This window comes from Lepidochelys kempii, chromosome 4 (genome assembly GCF_965140265.1).
Source record: "Lepidochelys kempii isolate rLepKem1 chromosome 4, rLepKem1.hap2, whole genome shotgun sequence".
Classification (NCBI taxonomy): domain Eukaryota; kingdom Metazoa; phylum Chordata; order Testudines; family Cheloniidae; genus Lepidochelys; species Lepidochelys kempii.
Window position 1 is genome coordinate 96850213 of NC_133259.1, and position 22481 is coordinate 96872693.

At 41.5% G+C, this 22481-nt stretch overlaps 1 protein-coding gene across 1 annotated transcript in view; it reads right to left on the reverse strand.

Moving 5' to 3' along the window:
* The window catches only part of KLB (klotho beta), a 46902-nt gene extending 25845 nt beyond the window's left edge, over positions 1 to 21057 (reverse strand). Inside the window, 3 exon segments of the mRNA XM_073342264.1 lie at positions 161 to 671; positions 20131 to 20877; positions 20879 to 21057. Of these exon segments, the coding sequence (XP_073198365.1) occupies positions 161 to 671; positions 20131 to 20877; positions 20879 to 20971 (1351 nt within the window). The 5' untranslated portion in view covers positions 20972 to 21057.
* Positions 21058 to 22481: the final 1424 nt, after the last annotated feature.

The window sequence follows — 22481 nt, forward strand, 5'->3', positions numbered from 1 at the left end:
GGCAGGGATCATCTTTTGTTCTGTGTTTGAGCACAATGGGCCCCAGGACCATGGTTTGGTGCTACTGCAATACAAATAATTACTAACAATAAACTTAGTCAACAGTATCTCCTTTAAAGAAACACTGAATGTTTTAAAAGTACTGGATTTGTATACAAACCTTGTAAAACCTTATTAATGAAGTTCTTCATCATGTAGATGGCTGTGGTGTCTTCTGTTTTCACATGGCTGTCAGTAAACCAACCATTCTCTGCAATCAGGATTCTGGGATTGGTGTATTCCAATTTAATCCAATTCAGTACTTCCCTCAAATTGAGTGACAAATTTTGTCCCATTTTAGCTAGTGTGTTTGGGGGTTTAAAATTATTAGGACCAAAGGAAAATGCAAAGAAGTCAGCTGTTCCTTTTATATAGTTTTTCTCAGCCTCAGTAAAGTTGGGCAGAAAAGAATATAATTTATTTTTCAGTTCTTCTGGGTAATCCCCATCCCCATGAATGGGCTTGGCAAACCATCCTAGCACTCTCTCCATGGACTGCTGACACTTATTAATGTCCAAAGTATCATCTGATTTGTTAGGTTCAATCCAGTGGGATCCCAAGGTTATTGACAAAAAACCCTTCTGATATGGCCGAAAGCGTGTGTTGTAGTTATGCCAGATTTTTGCATGAGCCTAATGAGAAAAACAAAAACAAAATACACCATTAAATTTTGATTCTCTAAAAGTCATAAGGCATGAATGTAACAATGTGATTCACACTAGTCTCTTGGCAACATTAATGAACAGCATAGGCACAGACAGGTACATTCATTATGCTGTTGAAGTATAGTCACTAATCACAATAATTACCGATATATTTAAAATCTCAAAATTAAAGTGTCTTTCTCCTTAGCAAAGGTTCCACAAGTTAAGAGTCTCAAAGTAGTTTTCACGAGACAGCATTATCTGATTACTATTCTATCAACCATGCTGTTCTCTGAGGGATACCTGGATACGCTGGGCACACAAATCATTCCTGTTAGCCTGCTCCTCTTGGGATACTCTCCAACGGGTCTACTTCACTTAATTGGGCAACAACTCTGCGTGTAAGTGCTCACTGATAAGGGTAAGTTTTGCACCGTGTATAAACCTTAATAATTAGAGAAGGGCCCAAGTTGCAAAGTTTGGACTCAGATTTCAACCTTCCCAAAGTTTGGAGGATTTTTGATCCAGGAATTTGGTTCATGCCCATCCCTGCTTTAAAGTTTCTGTAATCACAACTTATCTGATAATGCATGAGGCAAAACACAATGCAACTTTTTCCTCATGCATGTTGGCTCTGCAGTACTGACAGCAATATCATATTGGTTTTACCAGTAAAGTAACAAGATATGGCTCAGAAGATACATAGGTAGCACTCACACTGGACCAAACTTTGAAGTCACTAGTAAAACTCCTACTGACTTCAATGGCAATCTTTTTGAACGTGATCACATTTGAAAGATGCGTAATATGCAGCACATACCAGGATGATCTTAATATACCATGACAACTCATTCCATGTTTATCATTTAAATAAGATATGAATATAATGAAACTTTGTCTATGATCTATGTATGAAAAACCATATATGAGATCTTAGTATTATCTGAGTGAGAATGGGAATATGAAAAATATTCAGACAAATAGAGTTTTGGATAAATGACGGTCTTTCCAATGGATTTGACATACATGAAGGCATTTGACCTCTACTCAGATAAAAGAGTTTGCCAGATAATTGAGTTTACTTTGTTTCTCAAGTGTGGATCTTTACTTTGGGCTGAAAAAAATTGCACTGTTTACATGCAGAGAAAATACTGACAGATGTTAAATACTTATAGTTCTGAGTTATACTGGCATAATTAGCAAGCAAAATAATACTGCTTAGAAACAATTTTAGTCAAACAATGTCAGACATTTGGCACCTATTTTGGAACAAAAGACACTGCTAGACTCAAAGTGAGTGGTATGAGAGTCAAATACATGCTTGGGTAAGTTAAAGAACACTGGAGAATGACAGTTTGGTGAAAACTTGTATATCAGCTGTTTTATGGTTGTCCAAGGCCACCATCTCTCTATCATAACATTGATACAAGGTCTATCTTTAGAAACACTGATAAAACTTAACATTAATCTTTGAAATGCGGAATCCATGGCTAAATGGGGAAGTCAGCAAAATGGTATTCAGAAGGCAAATTTCAAGATACAGTCTAATATAATGTCAGTGTTCTCTTAACATTCCTGTTAGAGAATATCACATCCACAATACATTATTCATCGACATAAAAAAAACCACTATCAGAACTGATGCTAACTGGCGCCCTTGGCAGAGAGGTCAATGTGTAGGTAGGAATATAGACCAAACTACTCTCTTAGGGCTTGTCTACACTTAAAATGCTACAGCAGCACAGCTCCATCGCTGCAGCTATGCCACCGTAGCACTTCAGTGTAAATGCTAACTAAGCCGACGGGAGGGATTCTCCTGTTGGCGTAGGTAATACATCTCCCCAGGTGGCAGTAGCTATGTCAACGAAAAAATTATTCCATTGACCTAGTGCTGTCTACACAGGGACTTAGGTCGGCTTAACAATGTTGCCTCAGGAGTGTGGATTTTTCACAGCTCTAACCAATGTAGTAAAGTGATCTTATTTTCTAGCATAGACCAGGCCTTACTCTCTTCCAGGTGTCCCTCCAGCTCAGGGCTCGACAGTATGGGAAGGCTTGCTTTGCCACTGACTTATTTAGTACTTGTTTTGTGGCAATTTCCACTGCAGTCAGTCTGACACCTTTTTCAAACACTATCTTCACTCACAGTTATTAATAAAAATAGTTGTTTTTACATCATTTTACAAGAAAATACCTGCAGAAGTTGGCAGTGTATACTCACTATTATGAATCATGGCACTATCCATGAAGTTAAATACATCAGAAAAATTTAAACACATCTCTAGATGTAGAGATGGAGGGAAAGGGAGGGTTAAAAAAATAGCCCACAGCTAAAATGCAGTGATTCATGGTAAAATGCAATCATGGGGAATTCATTATATGCATATGATCTTTCAGAAGGCTGGCTAGAAACAAATTAAATGTGCTACTACTATTCAAAAGCCTTGTCTACCCTGGGGATTTCAGCCATTGGTAAGAGTCACCAGTGTATTTTACTGGTGTTAAACCCCTAATATAGATAGGCAAAACCACAGTAAGCCAGGATTTGCATTGATGCAGCTTGACTCCAATTTCAAGCATGGGTAAACTGCATTGGTAGGAACTGCAGCTTAGCCAGTCTACACTATAAGTTTTTACTGGTGCAGCGGGGACAATAGTATCTGTCTGCTCAGGGGGTTGTTGTGAGACTTGATTCATTAATGTTTGTAAAGCAAATAAAATCCTCAGATAGGTATTATATAAATGTAAAGTAGCATTATGGATGGAACCAATTTATTAATCTTTCAGTGCTATGGATTAAACATAAAATAAATATCAGTTTTAAAAGTTAGATCACACAAAACATTGGCTATTTTGAGTAAATATTGACTAATCTTTTTTCAGTTAGAGTTTAATACCTAATCTTTCATTTGCCTTTTAGATCAAGGCTAAACATCAAGGCTAAGTACACAGTGGAGGTAACATCAATACTGTTCATTTTATTCTAGGCACATGTGACACTAATTTCAGCACATTTTTCTGATATGAATGTATCAAACATACAATGGACCTGAAGTCAAATACAATGCTAAATTAGTTAATATAAACCCATTAAGAATACTTAGACTACACTAGCCTGTTTAATAAAATAAGGAAAGTAATGTTATATGTGTTCATTTCTTAACTATTCAGATCGCTGTCTGATAATCATGTTTTGTAAGTCCTTAACCATGCTGTCTAAGGCCCTGATCCTGCACTGAACCTTGTGCAGGGGGCTGCTCCTGCAAATTCACTGTAGGACTGAGGCCTCCATTCATCTATTCCCATATGATTTGTTATGGTCAGATTATTTTCCTTAAATAATTTGGCAATCAGCAGAGAAGAAAGCATCACTTCTGATGCTAATTTACATTAGTGCACAAAGGCATGAACACTTTAGAATAAGAATTAGAATGAAAAATACAAGCATGACTATTTTTTATCTGTTTAACAAAATTATTCGGTTACTGTGTTTTGTTTTCTTTTTGAAACCGTGAAGAGGCAGAACAAAGAACCTGACTGGACTTGTTACCCCTTTCTGACATAACAAGCACTAGTCTAAGGCTATGTCTACACACAGACCTTACAGCGGCACAGCTCTACTGCTGTGGCTGCACCACTGTAAGGTCTCCTGTGTAGCTGCTCTATGGTGGCGGGAGATTTCTCCCGTAGGCAAAATTAAACCACCTCCAGTGAACACACCAGCGCTTTTGTCGGTGAAACTTATGTCAGTGGGGGAAGGGGGGGGAATTCACACCCGTGACTGACAAAGGTTTAGCAGACAACAGTCGTGTGACAAAGCCTGAGTTTCAGGGCTTCTTGGTAGTTCTAATTGTTAGTAGAAATTGACAATAGAGGCTAGTATTTTCTCTGATACAATCTTGTTTATTTATAAGGAATGTACGAAGTCCTACTTCTGTAAATGCAGGAGGAACTAAAATCAAAAGGTTAATTGGCTTATAGACCAACATCCCTGACCTAGAACCTCTCTCTACTTTTCTCCCAGAAATACACTGCTGCCAGATGCTGCTTGACTTTCCTTTTTTGGTCTCTGACTCTCTCTCAGGGCTTGGCTACACTTACATTTTATAGCGCTCTAACTTGCTGGCTCAGGGGTGTGAAAAATCACTCCCCTGAGCGCAGCAAGTCAGAGCGCTTTAAAGTGCTAGCGTAAACAGGCTCCGAGCACTGGGAGCCGTGCTCCCAGTCCTCGGAGCTAATCCCCTTGTGGAGGTGGATTACCAGGAGCGCTAGGAGAGCTCTCTCCCAGCGCTCGTGCACGACCACACTCGCACTTCAAAGCGCTGCCACAGGAGCACTCCCGCGACAGCGTTTTGAGGTTTCCAGTGTAGCTGTTCCCTCAGTTTCTTGTCTGCATTCCAGCTTGTCTTTTTCACGCACACAATCCACACACACCTACTCAGAACAATAGCCAGTGGAACCCTCCACCTCCATGGTGCTAGGTTTTGGGCAGACTTCATTATGCCTTGTTTTAGGTTGGGCCTCTTTAGCAGTCTCATACAGCTACACTAAATGAGGGGCATGTTCACACTCATCAGTATCAGTGCGGTTTAGCTCAATACATAAACCAGCTCATAACAGTTATAGTATTAGGCCTTGTCTACACTGGCAAGTTTCTGTGCAGTAAAGCAGCTTTCTGAGCTGTAACTCCTGAGGTGTACACACTGCCAAGCCACTTAGTATGCAGAAACTGCACGGTTGCAGTGCTGTAAAAAAAACCACCCTGATGAGAGACATACAGATTTCTGCACCGTGGTGCTAGTAATAGACACCCTGGTTGATTACAGCACTGCAATTGGCCTCCGGGAGGTGCTCCACAATGCCTGTTCTAACCTCTCTGGTCATCAGTTTGAACTCTACTGCCCTGCCTTCAGGTGACCAACCATGAGCCCTACCCCTTAAATTCCTTGGAAATTTTGAAAGTCCCCTTCCTGTTTGCTTGATGAGTGCAGTGGTCTCAGCACATCTTTCCAGGTGACGATGTCTGCTCCATGCACCAGGCAATCCCCTGCTTGGAGCAATGCCGAGCTGCTGGACCTCATCCACATTTGGGGAGAGGAGGATGTCCAGTCCAGCTGTACTCCAGCCGTAGGAATTATGACAGATGCATGACAGAAAGCGGCCATGACCAGGACACCTTGCAGTGCGGGGTCAAAGTGAAGGAGCTGCAGAATGCCTACCACAAGGCGCGGAAGGCAAACCACCACTCCAGTGCTGTGCCCATGAACTGCTGGTTTTACAAAGAGCTGGATGCGATACTTGGTGGTGACCCCACCTCTACTGCGAAGGCCACTGTGGATACTTCAGTGACTCACATGCCAGTCGAGAGTGGACAGAGCCAGGAGGAGGAAATCTTGGATGAGGATTTGGAGGGGGAGGGGGACCCAGAGGCAGAGGACGACTCGGCGGTCAGAGATGCATGCAGCCAGGAGCTATTCTCTACTCCGGAGGAGGCTAGCCAGTCACAGCTGTCGGAGCTTGGTGAAGTGCAAACAGGAGAGGAGGCCCCTGGTAAGTGGCTTTGATTTTGGGAATCACTGAAGTGAGTTGTTGGGTGCAGGTGGGCTGCATAAAGCAGGCTTGTGTCCGCATGATGTAGGTACCACCACATGCCTAGTCTGAGTGGCAGAACAGGGTGTTGATTGACTCCCTCACTTCATGGGAATCTGCCTCAGAGATCTCCATGAAACTCTTTGGCAAAGCTGGTCTGTTTCTTGCCCCATTCAGGGTAACTTTCCTACGCCACTCTGCCATCACTGGGGGGAGAGGGAGCAGGGGATCATTGCTGCAAACAGGCGAGCCACATAAGGGCCAGGGCGGAAGCTGCAGTCTTGGAGAAGACCCTCCCTTGATTCCCTGCTCACCCTCAGCAGTGAGATATCTTCCATAATGAACACAGCCTGTGGAAAATGTGGGTACAGTAATGATTATAAGGCTCCCCCTACAGTGTTGGCTCTCCCCAAGAGCCATGTGCCCAGTGTACAGTACAGTCCTGGAACACTGATTTCCCCTGCCCCTGTGGTCACTCACCATTTTGGGGGCCTTGTGGCTCACGTGCGCTTGCCTGGGGTCAGCCAGTTAGTGAGTGCTATGCGAATAGTGGCTGTGTTTTAAATCATTGAATCAATGGGGTGTTGCAAACAATACTGCTTCTGTAAAATGTTGCATTTTGGCTTCACAGAGATGATCGTGGGAGCTCAGCCTCTCTCTTTGTTATCGCCGGCTGAATGGTATGCAGAATTGGTAAGTGGCCACGAAGAACTAAAGAGGACTTTCTACATTATGTCATGATGCACTCTGCGGCCAAAAAACAAGAATTGAAGGAGTGGTGGGACAGCGAGAAAAGGGACCAAAAGGAGAACGCGGCATGCCAGGATGAAGCCACAGAGCGGCTTTTAAAGGTTATGGAGAGCCAAGCAGACGCGCTCCAGGCAATACTAGCACTACAAACCGAGCAGCTCCGCACCCTCCCTCCCCTGCAGCCGCTGTCACAAAACTCTTTCCCATGCTGCCCCCAGACAACGCCAGCACACTCCTGTCAACCTCCTGGCTCCAGTCTGTACCCCCTGCATTCCACTCCTGCCCCATCACAGTCCAGCCCTGCGGACTCCCAGTACCCTCTGCACTCAACACCTGTCCCTCTGCAGTTTAGCCCTGACGAAGTACACTACCCGCTACACTGTACTCCAAAGGACAAGGTTGCTTATGATACTTAGACATACACAAATCTTTAACCATCCTGGGACCTCACCTCCTCCTGGGACCCTCCCTTCCCCCATCCTCCTCAGTTCCAATGTGTTTTTTTTGTTTGTCTCTCCCCTCCAGTTATTATTTTTTAATAAAATAATTGTTTTGGTTTGAAAGCAATCTTTAGTCCATTAACTGAAAGCAAACAGAGCCCTGCAGAGCAACAGGCCATTTTCTTAAACTTTCATAGTGCATTGTCTGCACCAATCACAATCACCTCCTAGCATTACAAGCACTGCACTCCCGAGCATAGCAACAAATATTAGTAGATTTCAGCTTCACGTTGCTGCCTCAAGGTATCCCTGATCCTTATAGCCCTGCGCTGCACCCCTGTAATAGCCTGGTCTCTGGCTGTTCAAATTCAGCCTCCAGGCGCTGAGCCTCAGCGGTCCAACCCTGAGTGAAGCTTTCACCCTTCTCTTCACAAATAATATGGAGCATACAGCAAGCGGCCATAAGCATAGGAATATTGTCATCGGCCAGGTCCAGCCTCCCATATAGGCAGTGCCAGTGGGCCTTTAAATGGCCAAAAGCACACTCAACAGTCATTCTGCACTTGCTCAGCCTGTTGTTCAATCGCTCCTTGCTGCTGTCAAGGTGCCCTGTGTAGGGCTTCATTATCCACGACATTAAGGCGTAAGCGGGATCTCCCAGGATCACAATGGGCATTTCGACTTCCCCTAGGTGATCTTCTGGTCCGGGAAGAAAGTTCCTGCTTGCAGCTTCCTGAACAGGCCAGTGTTCTGAAAGATGCGTGTGTCATGCACCTTTCTGGACCAGCCTGCGTTAATGTCTGTGAAACGCCCATGGTGATCCACAATCACCTGGAATACTATAGAGAAATACCGCTTCCGATTAATGTACTCGGTGGCTAGGTGGTCTGGTGCCAGAATTGGAATATGCATGCCATCTATTGCCCCTCCACAGTTAGGGAAGCCCATTTGTGCAAAGCCTTCCACGTCATGCACTTTGCCCAGAGTCACGGTCTTTAGGAGCAGATGCAATTAATGGCTTTGCACACTTCCATCAACACGCGTCCAACGATTAACTTTCCCACTCTGAATTGGTTAGCGATCGATCGGTAGCAGTCTGGAGTAGCCAGCTTCCACAGTTAAATCGTCACATGCTTCTCCAACGAAAAGGCAGCTCTCATTCTCGTGTCCTTGTGCCGCAGGGTTGGGGCGAGTTCATCACACAGTCCCATGAATGTGGCTTTCTTCATCTGAAGGTTCTGCAGCCACTGCTTGTCATCCCAGACGTGCATCACAATGTGATCCCACCACTCAGTGTTTGTTTCTCAAGCCCAAAAGCGGTGTTCCACTGTGGTCAGCACCTCTGTGAATGCCACAAGCAATCTCATGTCGTAGTCACTACACGTGGCGAGATCAGTGTTGAACTCCTCTTGCCTTTGTAGTTTAAGGAATAACTCCACTGCCACTTGTGATGTGTTAGTGAGAGCGAGCAGCATATTGGTGAGCAGTGAGGGATCCATTCCTACAGACCGAAGAGGCAGAGTGTGCAGTACACAAACTGTTGAAAGATGGCGCCAAGTGCAGACGGAAGCACAGGGATTGATGGGATGCAAAGCAATGCATCACAGGATAGGACCCAGGATGCCCTGCGACCGCCTCCACCTTCCCAAAACTCTTGGAGGTGGAAGAGGAAAAGATGCTCTGTGGGATAACTGCCCTGAGTGCACCACTCCGAATACCACTACAAGCAGTGTTTTCCCAGGAATTGAAATTAGGGGGTGTGTGTTCAAATTTACAGGGGGGGGGAGGGGAGGTGTCAGGGCCAATGAGGGATAGACCGTGAGGGTGAAGGTGGGCTGCATGGCACCATAGTAAAAAACTGAAAAATGTTTCATGACCATTTTATTAGATTTTCAAATCATCACACAAATTAAAGTTGGCTACTCAAGCCTTCTATGAAGCACTACACCTACATCCTTCTTGGTTTCTTGTTATAATTTTGCACAACTCTGTTAATGAACTTCTTGAATGCAATGCATCCATCTTTGGTGGCTTCTCGTGTGGCTGGTACTTCCATTCCTTCAATTGATATGCTCATTAGTTCATTCACATGATCAGGCAGAAGGTGACTTTTTTCAAAACACAAAATTCTATTCAATGATGAAAAAGAACGCTCAACTGTAGCTGTTGTGACCGGGAGTAGCAAGAGAGGATTCCTACTTCTTTCAGCCAGGAAACATAGCACAAAGATTGGGTCAAGCCACTAGTGATGATAAAAAAGAAAGCCAAATCTTCATTCATTTGTCGTATGATATTCCACTCTGTGTTCAAATTCTCTATTTCTGTCCTGAGCACATGGCAACTCCAGCGCTGGTAGGGCCTCACTCCACTCAGCAGTCGGTGTTTTATACGACAGGGATCTGTAAAAGCTACGTAGAGGTTGAGTAGAATCTAGAAGTCGCTGTTGTAGATTTTTAAGAATCAAGTGTGTGTACTTTTTCAGTTGTCTTAACAAACACTTCTTGTCCTCTTCACTTAAGGATTCATAGATACTAAGGTCAGAAGGGACCATTATGATCATCTAGTCCGACCTCCTGCACAATGCAGGCCACAGAATCTCATCCACCTACTCCTGCGAAAAACCTCTCACCTATGTCTGAGCTATTGAAGTCCTCAAATCGTGGTTTAAAGACTTCAAGGAGCAGAGAATCCTCCAGCAAGTGACCCGTGCCCCATGCTACAGAGAAAGGTGAAAAACCTCCAGGGCCTCTTCCAATCTGCCCTGGAGGAAAATTCCTTCCCAACCCCAAATATGGCGATATGCTAAACCCTTCATTAGTAAACTTCTGGACTGAAGTCTTTGCTTCTTCCAGTACTTTTTCAATGGATAGCTCTCTGATTGATCCAAATGTAGCTTCTATTGCTGGACAAAGATCTACTACTGTTGTAGCAGATGCCTGGATGGCGTTGTTTAATGACCCAAGTGGTTTCAACAGTAGACTTACAAGAGAGAGAATGGCAATAGTCTTCTCTGAACGTAGTAGCAAAAGTAATCCACCAGCCTCACTACTTAGATCCATCCCACCTTGGTAGATACTTTCCAAAGCCAGTAATAATGGCTGGAGTAATTTTAAGACAACAGCCAAGAATCGCTCATGAGAAAGCCAGAAGGTTTTCCCAGGTTGGACTAATTTGAACTTCAGTCCCAGTGTATCTTCTATATTTTCCAAGATATTCAGCCTTTTTGGACTCTTGCTGAAAAAAAAAAATATAATGAAGACATTAAATTTATAGCTTTGTAAAATGTCTTTTGAAGAGTCTGCAGCTCATATTAGTGCTAGTTGGAGTAGATGGCCTCTGCAGTGTGTATAGGAGAGACTAGGGTTACACTTTTCTCTGAGCAAAGCTTATGCTCCACCATGTCTTCCAGAGAAGTTTGCATCTCCATCAAATGCACAAGCAGCTATCTGTTTGGGGTCCCACTGACAACCATTTAACTCTTCTAAGATGTGGGTTGTCACAGATGCAGCAAATCTGTCTTCTATAACTTGAACATCTAGAAATGCTTCTACTGGCCTACCATTGACATCAAGATGACGTACACAGTGACTTAAAACTTGATGACCATTTGCACTGGTGAATTCATCAGCCATGTATGCAAATTTTTTAAATGTGGTGAGAGAGTTCTTCACTTTTTCAAACTGTTGAGTCTTTCACTGTTGCACTACATGCATCTAGCCAGTCAGTTGCATTTCTTTCAGAAAGATAGTGAGCATTTGCTGGTCTTGTTCGGAACCAGTGTTCAACTTCAGGATGAACAAGTGACAATGCACTTAACATTGGCCTCCAGTTTGTAGTGTGTGGTATCTCTTGCTTAAATAGAAAGTACGATGCCACGGTCATGTTTGTTCACAGGAACTGTGTTGTGTCTCCAACATTCTTAACAGCCTCATTAACACTCACTAGTGTTGTCCTTGGTAGTGGAGACTCAGAGTTCAGAGGTGCTTTCACATGAGTTCATCTCCCAGGTGCAGGGGAAGAAGGCACCTTGCTTGTTCCTCCAGCTGCTCACTGTTCGCTTTGGCCATTGTTGTTCGTTGTGCCACCGTTCACTCCATTGCTCTGTTGCCAATGGCCCTGCGCCGTCACCTTCTGCTACCACCTGCCACAGTTGGTCTCTTGAGGTTCCACCCAGCTCTCAGTGATTTTAGCTAAGCTCTCAGTGTGGGAACCTCGCTGCTAGTGCGGACTGGGCCATCTCTTCCATAGAAACACTGTCCCACTGCAGGTCTAAGCACTTAGACCTGATTATCAGTGATTTCAGCTGTAGTGATCACTTAACAAAACAAAGAATATCTATGGAGCCTAATCAGCTCTGCCTTTAAACAGTGGACAGGGGCAGGTCTAATAGTACTTGTGACTCAGGCAGACCATCAACCAAAACACCTGTCCCCACCCTCTCTCTCGATGCCCTCAATCAGCACAGGCTAATTCTAAGTTCTACTGCCCTTTACACATACAATAAGAACATCATTTCATTACACCTCTCCCCCACCCCCCGCCCCCACATTCAAGTGGTTTGTAACCCAACCCCAGCCAAACTCTATCACTTGGGCAACACAGCTCTGTTTGCTGGATACCTAGGAAGATTAGGTGTGAATGTAAATACAATCTGGTCCTGAAGCCTTTCCCCTCAACCCCCAGTTCATCACTAGCTGTGAGGGAGAGCTCATTTAGACTTTGCTTACAAATCATAATTTGAAATTATTAGGTTGGCCAACATCACCAAAATGAATGCACTGACATTGTCATAAACAGCTGTACAAGGAAGCTAGTCTATGTTCATACTTTTCAAATCTATTATACTTTTTCAGATACACGTATTTTATCATACACTGTATATGCTTTTAAAGTGTGTATTAATGTTTCAATTTCAATTCACATTTCCAAACAATCACTAAATTGGCAACACTGGATGTAACTAGTTCACAAAACTGGGGGGTGGGGGGGATGTTGGGGAAATTCAGAGCGGGTAAACACCCTCATGGGCGGGTGTAGGGAAATCCCTGACTTCAAGTGTCGCAAGTGCGAACACACTATTGCGCAGGCAGCTGACAGTGTGAAAACACAACAGCAGCTTCCCTTCAGTGCTCTGAGTGGCACTGTAACTGCCGGTGATGTAACTCTTTCAGTTTAGACATACTGTTAGACTTCTAGGGTCATTTTAGAAGAAAGGCAAATGTGTGTCACTTGATGGCAAATTGATTAGATTTCAGTTCAAGGAGCTTTTTGTCTGTGATAGATACTACATGTTCAGTAGTGGTTGAACCTTAATCTTGCAAGCTACTCCACATGGCTGGATGCTTGTGCCTTTGTAGAAATCAATTTTAATTAATGGGGCTCTATATAGGTGGAGAGTTCCACCCATTTCAGCATAGCCTGGAAGCTCTCGGCTCTTACCATTAAATGTGTAGTACTGTATGTTGAATATGTTGCATTCAAATGATTTCCAAGCAACTTAAGGAAAATAATTTGAATTAAACAAATCATATGGAAACAGACTAACTGAATCAGTGTGTTCAAGAACTGATGAAATATTCTGATCAACCAGGGCTCTTAATATTTAAGAAAATCATAATAATATATTGCTTTTGAAGTTAATAGGATCTTTGTTGGTACTGGAGTCCACCTGGACAGTGCAGCTTGTAAGATCAAGGCTTAAGATTGTATTTCTCAATGAAGGAGGCATTATTGTTAGTGGTGTGAGTAGCAGACCAAAACCTTAAGGTTCTGTTCTCTGCTCAGATGATTACTACTCAATTAACTTGGATAAGTTACTTAACATTTTTGTGCTTCTGTTTCCCCAACTATCAAATGTAGATAATACTTAAATATTATTATAAATTATTATTTGTATTATGGTGCACCCCTATTGGACTGTGCACACAACTATGAAAGACAGACCCTGCCCCAAACAGCTGTCAGTCTAAATAAATAACAGAGGTGCTATGAAGCTTAATTTATTGATGTTTGCATTATTTGATTTTGGTTCCTAGATCACACAGTGACAGGTGCATTAGAAATACTTAAGAGAAGTAGAATTTTTCCAAAGCACTGTGAAGTCCTTGAGTGTAAGGTGCTATGTAAGGGCAAATGAGTATTGAATATTGATATTTTAGGAAAGAGAGTTTGTCCTGAAGTAGCTTCCCTTGAGCGAATAGGAAGAACTAAAGGATCAAGTGACAATGCAAAAAAAAATTTAAATAGTTAACTAGGTCCAAATCCCATTACTACTAAACTAAATGACAATACTTCCACTGACTGAAGTTGGACCAAATTTTGACCTCTTGCACACCTCCTTGCATAAGGGTTCTAGGAAGGAATCTTTGTCCTTCTGATACATATCAGAACACTGGTTGGAAAAAAGAAAAAACAATGTTTTAAAAGCGAAGAACAAAAGGAATGAAACAAACTGGGTTGTTAAAGCTTTTAAAAGTCTTATGCTATTGCATAGCATGTATGTATACATGTATGTATTCTTAGTTTTGTAATATTAGTTTACAGAAGTTAAGTGCTAGAAACAAGAGTATTAAACTATTCTAAGAAAAGCTTATCAAATGTGCCCTAGATGCCCTGATAATTATGGATGGATTTTGTCCTCATAGGAGAGAAGTGATTAAATCCCAAGGGTCAAATCTGCAAACTTGGCTGTGCTAAAGTTACACAGCTAAACAAGTGGCCTGATTTTCAGAGGTGCTTAACACCCACATCTTGTTTGATTTCAACGCAAGACAATTCAGCACCTCTTAAAGTTCACGGAGATGCCTAAATATGGATTTAGATGCCAAACTGTAGGCACCTATATTTAAATATTTGGCTCCTACTTTTTGCAGATCCCTGTCTTGGCCCACAGAACCCATGCCAGATTGTGTCTTTTAATTTTTAATGATCTGGCTGTGTAATCAGTTTCCAGAGTCATCCTTCTGCAGCACAAATGTTTATTTTCCCATTATTTTCCAATTATCGCCTAAATATTTGTTCTTTTAAATATCAGGTTATATGTTGATTGTATATATTCTATTGCCTATGACAACATCTCTTTGAAAAGAAAATGTCTATTAGATTTTAACTACATTTACATTTGGATAGAAAAAGAATAGATTACTGTTTCACACAGGCAAACAAAACCAATGGTTCTTAATTTAAAACTATTCATTTGTTGCAGTGTTTCTCCAGTAGAGATGCTGGTGCCAAGCTCTTCCATCAAACAGAAGGACCAGATTGCCCTGCCTAGATCTATGCTTGGTGGGGACTCACCACACACAAACCTCCCTCCTTCCCTGTGGCACTCATCTAATTCCTGGATCCTGTGGTCGTCTCTTGGGGGTGGGAGAAGGGGAGGAAGAGCATCTGGGTGGATATGGTGGAGATGCAAATTATTCCCCCTGTGCAAATTAATTTGAAAAGATAATAAAGTCTGGGGATTTTCAGTGGAGACCCTTCCAAAAGTCCCAAAGGCAGCAGTGGCTCTGGAAAACTCCTGGTAGCTTGGGTGTGGCAAAGGAGTGGGGGGGCAAGCTGCCAAGGCATTGAGGCTATGTCTACACTACAAGCGCTATAGCAGCACTGCTGCAGAGCTGTAGCGTAGACACTTCCTACGTTGTCGGAAGGGGGGTTTCCATTGATGTAGTTAATCCACCACCCTGAGAGGTGGTAGCTAGCTTGACAGAAGAATTCTTCCTTCAACCTAGCCACATCTACACTGAAGGTTAGGTCAACCTATCTATGGCACGCAGGGCTCTAAATTTTTCACAGCCCTGATAAATATTGTATTGACATAACTGTGTAAGTGCAGACCAGGTCTGAGCCTTTACATGGATGATCTCTCATGAATTCCTAAGGATACACAAGGTATGGGGGAGGGCTCTGTTGACTTTTCCACAGAAGGGGTGATGTGAAGAAGTGCCCATGAGAAGATCTTTGTGACTGATTTCCTTACTATAGGGGACCCCTCTCGTGATCTTTTTGCAGGAGGAAAGGGTCTGGGTCAGGGAATAATTTTCCTTCTACAAAGTTCCTCTCCCCATTGTTACTCAGCAAAAAGCGGAACTAACCAGAGAGCACTGGTACAAAGCAGGAAGGGCAGATAGATCCTGCCCCGTATTTCTGTGATCTCCACCAATCTCAAAGGGAGCAAAAAAGGTAAGCAGATGGATTATCAGACCCAGAGAAAACAGTAACACAGGCCAGATGAATCTCTGGTATAACTCCATTGGAATCACACTGTTCTATCTCCTTTACATTTTGCCAGATTAATTGGATTTAAAAAAAAAAAATCAAAGAAATCCATTCACTTTCTCTGCATGGAGGTCTTTTTTCCCCACCCTTGTAGAATGGCTCTCTTAGGAGCTAGTTCATAATCTTTGGGTCTCCTTTGTAGGGCTCTTACATATCTCATGATAACTCAAGGTGAATCATAATTGATTTTATATTATGCTTTTGTGAAGTGTGGTCTCCTTTATCTGCAGAAGGGAGAAGGACCCCGCTCTGACTATCACTGTCCAAGTGGTATAAGATTTTATGTAGCATCTTATTATAGTAACAACAACAATCAGGCAGTAGAATAGAGCCTGCTATCTAAACGGATCCCAAAGTACTTTATAAGCTGAAAATAGCAAATTTGCCATTTACTTCAATGGTAGCAGACTCAGGCCCACAAAAACTACCAAAATAAAATATTATCTTCTATGTAAGAGTCAGTATGGGGGAGTGGAAACATGAGTTTGAATCTGAAATTTCCATTTAATTCTTTCCTTGTGGGCTATTTGCCCCCTCTACAGAAGAAGCTGGGCTTCTGCCCCCTAAACTCATGGATCCACTCAGATCTCTTTTTTTTTTTTGTGTAAGCTGCCCAGCCTTCCCTGCATTCTGTGGCTCCTGAATAGCTTGGCTTTTGTAGAAGCTGTGTGGCTGGGTTCTCCTCTGACTTTTGGCTGCCATTGACACTCCCTTCAGAGAGGTTCCAAACTGTACAAAGGGAAGAACATTAGTTACTGCAGATTCCATCTGCATTAACTTACAACAGCTTCTTGTTCATGTGCCATGCAATAGTTGTATGTATCAACTATTCTCCTCCCAACCATGCAGCTGGATCTCGATGCAGAGGTGATTTCATATGATTCGGATTAGAAGGGAGAATATAACTAGCAGATCTCACTTTCCAGACTGTGAAATGAAACACACACATGCATGGCTCTCCAGGAGATGATGGAGTCTTATAAATCCTGATTTTGGTGAAAATACTTAATTAGGTATTCTCTTATTATCTACCATACTCTATCTATGGGTCTAGAACAGGTTTCATTTCAGTTTACTTTTTGTCTCTATGCTGCATTTACTATTTCCTCAAACCACCCCAAAAGTCTGAATATTATGTTTCTGTTCTCAAGCCTTCCATAGTTTGACAGTTACATTTGTTACCGCAATTCAAATAAGAAAAATTTCTTCAGACTTCTGCTAGAGGGAGAAAAACACTCCGCAGCTTTCAGATCTCTCAGAGAATAGATAAAATAATCCAAAGTCCAGACAACCTCTGGTTTATGGCTTGTTAAATCATTTTTGTCATTCTGTGAGATTCAACACAGGGTATAAGTTATACACAACATAAAAGTGCTGTTGTAAAGGGAACTATGACTAATTTACGCAAAGGTGACTGCTGCACAGGTAATTACAATAAACTAAAGACTTTTGTTCAAAGCTAACACATATCTATTTGATGGGACGTTGTTGGGACTACATTCCCATGCCAGCCAAACCACATTAACAAATCCACCCAGGAAGTATGTCAATCAGAAAGAACAGGTATAGAATTCTCTGGATAAACTTATCTGGCCACTATATTATTACTTTAGGGCAGTGGTTCTCAACCAGGGGTACATTTACCCCTGGGGATACGCAGAGGTCTTCCAAGGGGTACATCAACAGATCTAGATATTTGCATAGTTTTACAACAGGCTACATAAAAAGCACAAGCGAAGTCAGTGCAAACTAAAATTTCATACAGACAAATACTTGTTTATACTGCTTTATATACTGAAATGTAAGTACAGTATTTATATTCCAATTAATTTATTTTAAAATTATATTGTAAAAATGAGAAAGGAAGCAATTTTTCAGTAATACCGTGCTGTGACACTTTTGTATTTTTATGTCTGATTTTGTAAGCAAGTAGTTTTTAAGAGAGGTGTAACTTGGGGGTAACGCAAGACAAATAAGACTCCTGAAAGGGGTACAGTAATCTGGAAAGGTTGAGAGCTACTGCTTTAGGGAAACCACTGAATATCAGCTGCATAATCCTTCTGTGGAAATGTATGGAATAGCTCTGTATAAAATTTCACTCTCTATATTTATTACATATATATGTAATAATCTGTACACACATTTATTTATTTATACAATATAATAAAACAGAATATACTGTATACTATGTATGTATACAGAGAGATTTTATACAAAGATACTCCATACATTTCCACAGAAGGACTCTGCAGCTGCTGTTCACTGGTTTCCCTAAAGCAATACAGAGGAAAGGGAGGTCTGGTCCTCCCTGCTCTTCATGCTGCCATCATGCCCCTCACCAGGAAAAACAGCACAAAGGAAAAGGATGAAGAATAGAATACTATAGTGCCCAGATTGGCATATCCAGACAAGTCTATACTGGTTCTTTCTGATTAACAAATCCACCCATGATATGCTAATGTGCTGCGGGTGGCATGGGAATGTAGTCCTATCAACATTCAGTCTAAACATGAGGTTTTGGTATAGACATCTGTCACCAAAGCCCTAGTCCAAAGCCCACAGAGGTCAATGGGAGTCTTTTCATTTACTTCAATGGGCTTTGGATCAGGCTCCAAATCCAACAGTTCCAATTCCTTTTTTGGGGAGAGGGTGGTAAAATTCAGAGGTGCCCACAACACATAGATACCATATTTCAATATTTTATTCTTTTGACAGCAATGCATTCGGGACTGTTTCTCAAACAATGCTAAATTTAATTAGGACCAGATTCTGATAACCTTCCTCAAGTCTAGTAATACCTTACTGTGTGAGTAGTTTAATTAATTTCAATGAGGCTATCTGCCATGTAAGGTATAACTCAAGGTGAACGTGGGTTGCAGAATATGGCTGGGCCCTAATAAATGTAAACAACCCACTGGTGCTATTTTCCAGTTTGTGCATTTTTTAATTAGGAGGCCATTGGACATGGATTTAATTTATTTTCCTTTATTTTAGTATTTAATTTTTTCCCAGTTCCACTTTAGTTTTTATTTTTTAAAAGTTATGAATATCTACCTTGTCTAAGTCATATGACCAGGATGGCAACATCATTCACACCACACTCACCTTGTCCTTGTTCTACATTTTCAAAACTGACTAATAATTTTAGGTACTCAAGATACCTTAACGGACCCTGATTTTCAGAAAATGCTAAGCACTCCTTCTGTGAAAATCAAGCCTCTTTAAGAGGTCTTGAATTGGAAAACACAAAACTGATGCAACCTAAAATATTAGTCACTTCTGAAAATCCTATATGAATAATATTCATAATATATGGTAGGCATTGGAGTGAACTGTAGTGGTGGGAAACTGTTAGAGGAGGATGGGAATTTGCTGTGGGTTATCTGTAAAATGGGGATAATAATATTGACCTCCTTTGTAAACTTTGAGATCTACTGATGAAAAGTGCTAACTCTGACCTTGACATTAATTTTTATCATCTCAAATTGTTGTACTTAGAATGCATTTTTAAGTTACATCAAGGGCACATAAGGCATGTGGACAGGCACCCGTTTTTAGCATTTCTATGCACTGAAATAATCTCACAGCATGTGCTACTTCCTTTGTGGTACTGATGGATGCTATTCTAGACCTCTCCTGCACTTGTTATTTTAAAAATATGACCCACTTTAACTTCTTGTAACCTGGTACATTGTCTTCTTCCTCCTAACTTTTGTCCCTCCAAAAAACAGTGGCAAAAACTAATATGAATATGTATATTACAGCACAGAAATATAGGGTCCAATCCTCCATCCACTGAAGTCGGTGAAGGTAGGTTTGAGCCCAGAGGGTGTGCAATTCGTGAGAAGACTACTGCTAAACATAAAACTAAAGAGCTGAAAGTAATACAGGGCTAATGTCATTTTAAAATTCTTAAATATTGATAGAGCATGTTTCTCTTTAAACAATAAATACAATATATCAGTAGATATCAAATACTTTGCAATATAATCTTACCAGTCTGGGATGAATTATTTATATATAAACTCTATTACTGAATTTATTAAATATACAATACACAAATATGAAAACTTTGGTTTAAATTAAAACAATAATCAGGACATGTGAGCAACAGCTGTTATTGGACTAAATGGAAAGACTGTGAAAGGAAGCTTCTGAATAACTATACTTTGCAGGCAATAGTAATGAACTAAAGTAGTAAACTGTTGCTTTATATATATAGTTATTGAATGGCTGATGTGACTAGTAAAATAATTATTAAAAACAAAAGAAGACTGTTTCTTAGTATTTCAACAGTCCTAGATCTCTTTTATGCCAATTATACTAGTTTTTCCCTGCTACTTTCCATATTGGTGCTGTAGCTGTTAAGATTAAACCTGGTTGTACTGTACCTTGATCAGATTGTGTCCTACAGTATAGACAGCTGCTATTTTCCCTCTCTCTCCAGGTGCATGCATACCTGTACCATACCCATGCCAGGCAACTAAATAAGGATTGTGAATTGTAATCCAGTATTTAACGCGGTCCCCAAAAATTTGGAAACAAAAAGTTGCATAGTCACTGAAGATATCAATTACTGATTCATTTTTCCACCCCCCATATTTTTCTTGCAGTGCCAAAGGCAAGTCCCAGTGGTACAGAGTTACTATGGGCTCAATATTTCTGTGGACTAGAGAGTCAATGAGAGTATTGTAGTAGTGGAGTCCTTTTTCATTGGCATTTGCTACCACCCCTGTGGGAAAGAGCCTTGGCCATGAAATTGAAAACTGATAAAAGGTAACTCCCAAAAAATCCAGAGCTGACAAGTCTTTCTCCAGAAAAGTGTAACTGTTGCTGGAGTCCTCTGTGCTGGCATCATCTCTGAAATCTGAGTGCATGAAGTGGTCCCATATTGAGGATCCCTTTCCATCCTTCCTCCAGCTGCCTTCCACCTGAAATGCTCCAGTGCCTACTCCCCAAAGAAATTTTTTTGGGAAAGTGTCATACAGAAACATCTGAGTGCCATTCACAGGACTGAAGTTAAGGTCCTTTTTCCACACAGATCTTCCTTCTCCAGCAAGCCCGGTAACTGTCCTTATGAAAACAAATGCCCAAAGAGCAACAGATATCTTCAGCCTTCGGCCACACATTGTGTCCTTCTATAGTGTGTGTGTTAAAAGTCAGATTTCTTTCACTGGTGCTGGAGAAAATCCATTTATCCCTAGAGTCCCCTGCTGCACAGCCTGCCTTCATTTGCCACTAACTGCTGCAGTGTCTTATCAAAGCTTCAGTAAAAGCTTGTGATTGTAACAGCCGTGTCAATGATTAGCTTGAACTATGAGACCTAGGATGGGTTACAGAAAGCAGCGTAATTCCAGGGAGGTGGCCTTCTGATAGTCATTGGGACACTTATGTCAACCTCTTTTCCTGCAATAAGAACATATCTATATAATAATATAAATACTTGTGAACCAACTTATACTTATTTTAATGCTATATCACTGAAATGGCAGTATACTAGGAGAGGGGAGACACTAAGAGAATATCAGTTATTTTTGATACAGATACATTTCAAGGAAATATAGAAGAAAATTTTCAGACTACATTATCCCATTAAGGAGCACACTGTCAATGCTAAACAAACACAATAATAATAATAATGAACAGAGAAGAGGGCTGTGAGTACATATTTGTTGTTATTTTTGCCAGGGTTACACCTTTTAACTCAATATATTATAACAGGACAGATTTTTAATTACGATTGGTTAAACTTTAAAAAAAAAACAACTTTTGCCTTTCACTGGGCCAAACTGTCCTCTCCCATATTAAGAGCTGTGGGGGGCTTTTTTTTTTTTGAGGGGTGAGACTCTCCCTGAATTCCTTATGGAGGTTTTCCCACAGTGTCTACTCAGAGAAAGGCAGTTTACTATCCCACAGAAAAGAGCTCACAGTCTGTCCCCAAACCTGGCAGATCCTGGGTGCTGCCTCTGTAATCTGTCAGCCCCTCACTGGCTCCATGCTCTTAGGACTCCCAGAAGGGTCTACCTAGAAATGGTGCTGTTTTGTGTTTTCTGGGTTAGAAGGCCTGGAGGAAGGAAGATGTGCATTCCCCTTGCCCTGCCCGATCATCTGTCTACCCTTGCCCATTCCACCGCCCCAGTTTTGAGCCTGAATGTGCAGAAAGAGGTCCATTGGGTTCAGGTGGGAAACGGTGTTGAGTCCCTCCTTCTGCCTGGAAGGGGGAGATCCACATATGTCCCATTAACAATACACAAATGCAAAGCAAGTGAATATTTTACCCAATAAGTACAGCTGTTTTTACTACCTATATAAGGGTCTGGTATGCAGCTCTACAAACAGCAAACATTATTTGCTGTTGCCCTCAACTCAGAACAAATTAACAGTTAAGTTGTTTCAGTCCCTAGGCAATTTCATTTGATATTTTTTTAAATAAAGAATTACCCAGATACTCTTTCAGCATTGATTAATTAAAGAATCGTGGTAGACACAACTGGGCCACCACTGTAATGAGTCTGACAAACCAGTCAGACAGCATTTGGTAATATAAAGAAGTCTTCAGAAAGCTTCTGATAGAAAATAAAAGAATGTATATTCATACACTGAACTTACCACTTACAACAGGACTGATGACAGAATTGCTTTTCATAGGGAACTACAGTGCATATGTAGATTTAAATAACATTTTCTGAGCAGATCCATCAAAATCAATAGCAATTTCGTTTAACAATGTAGCTCCTTAAAA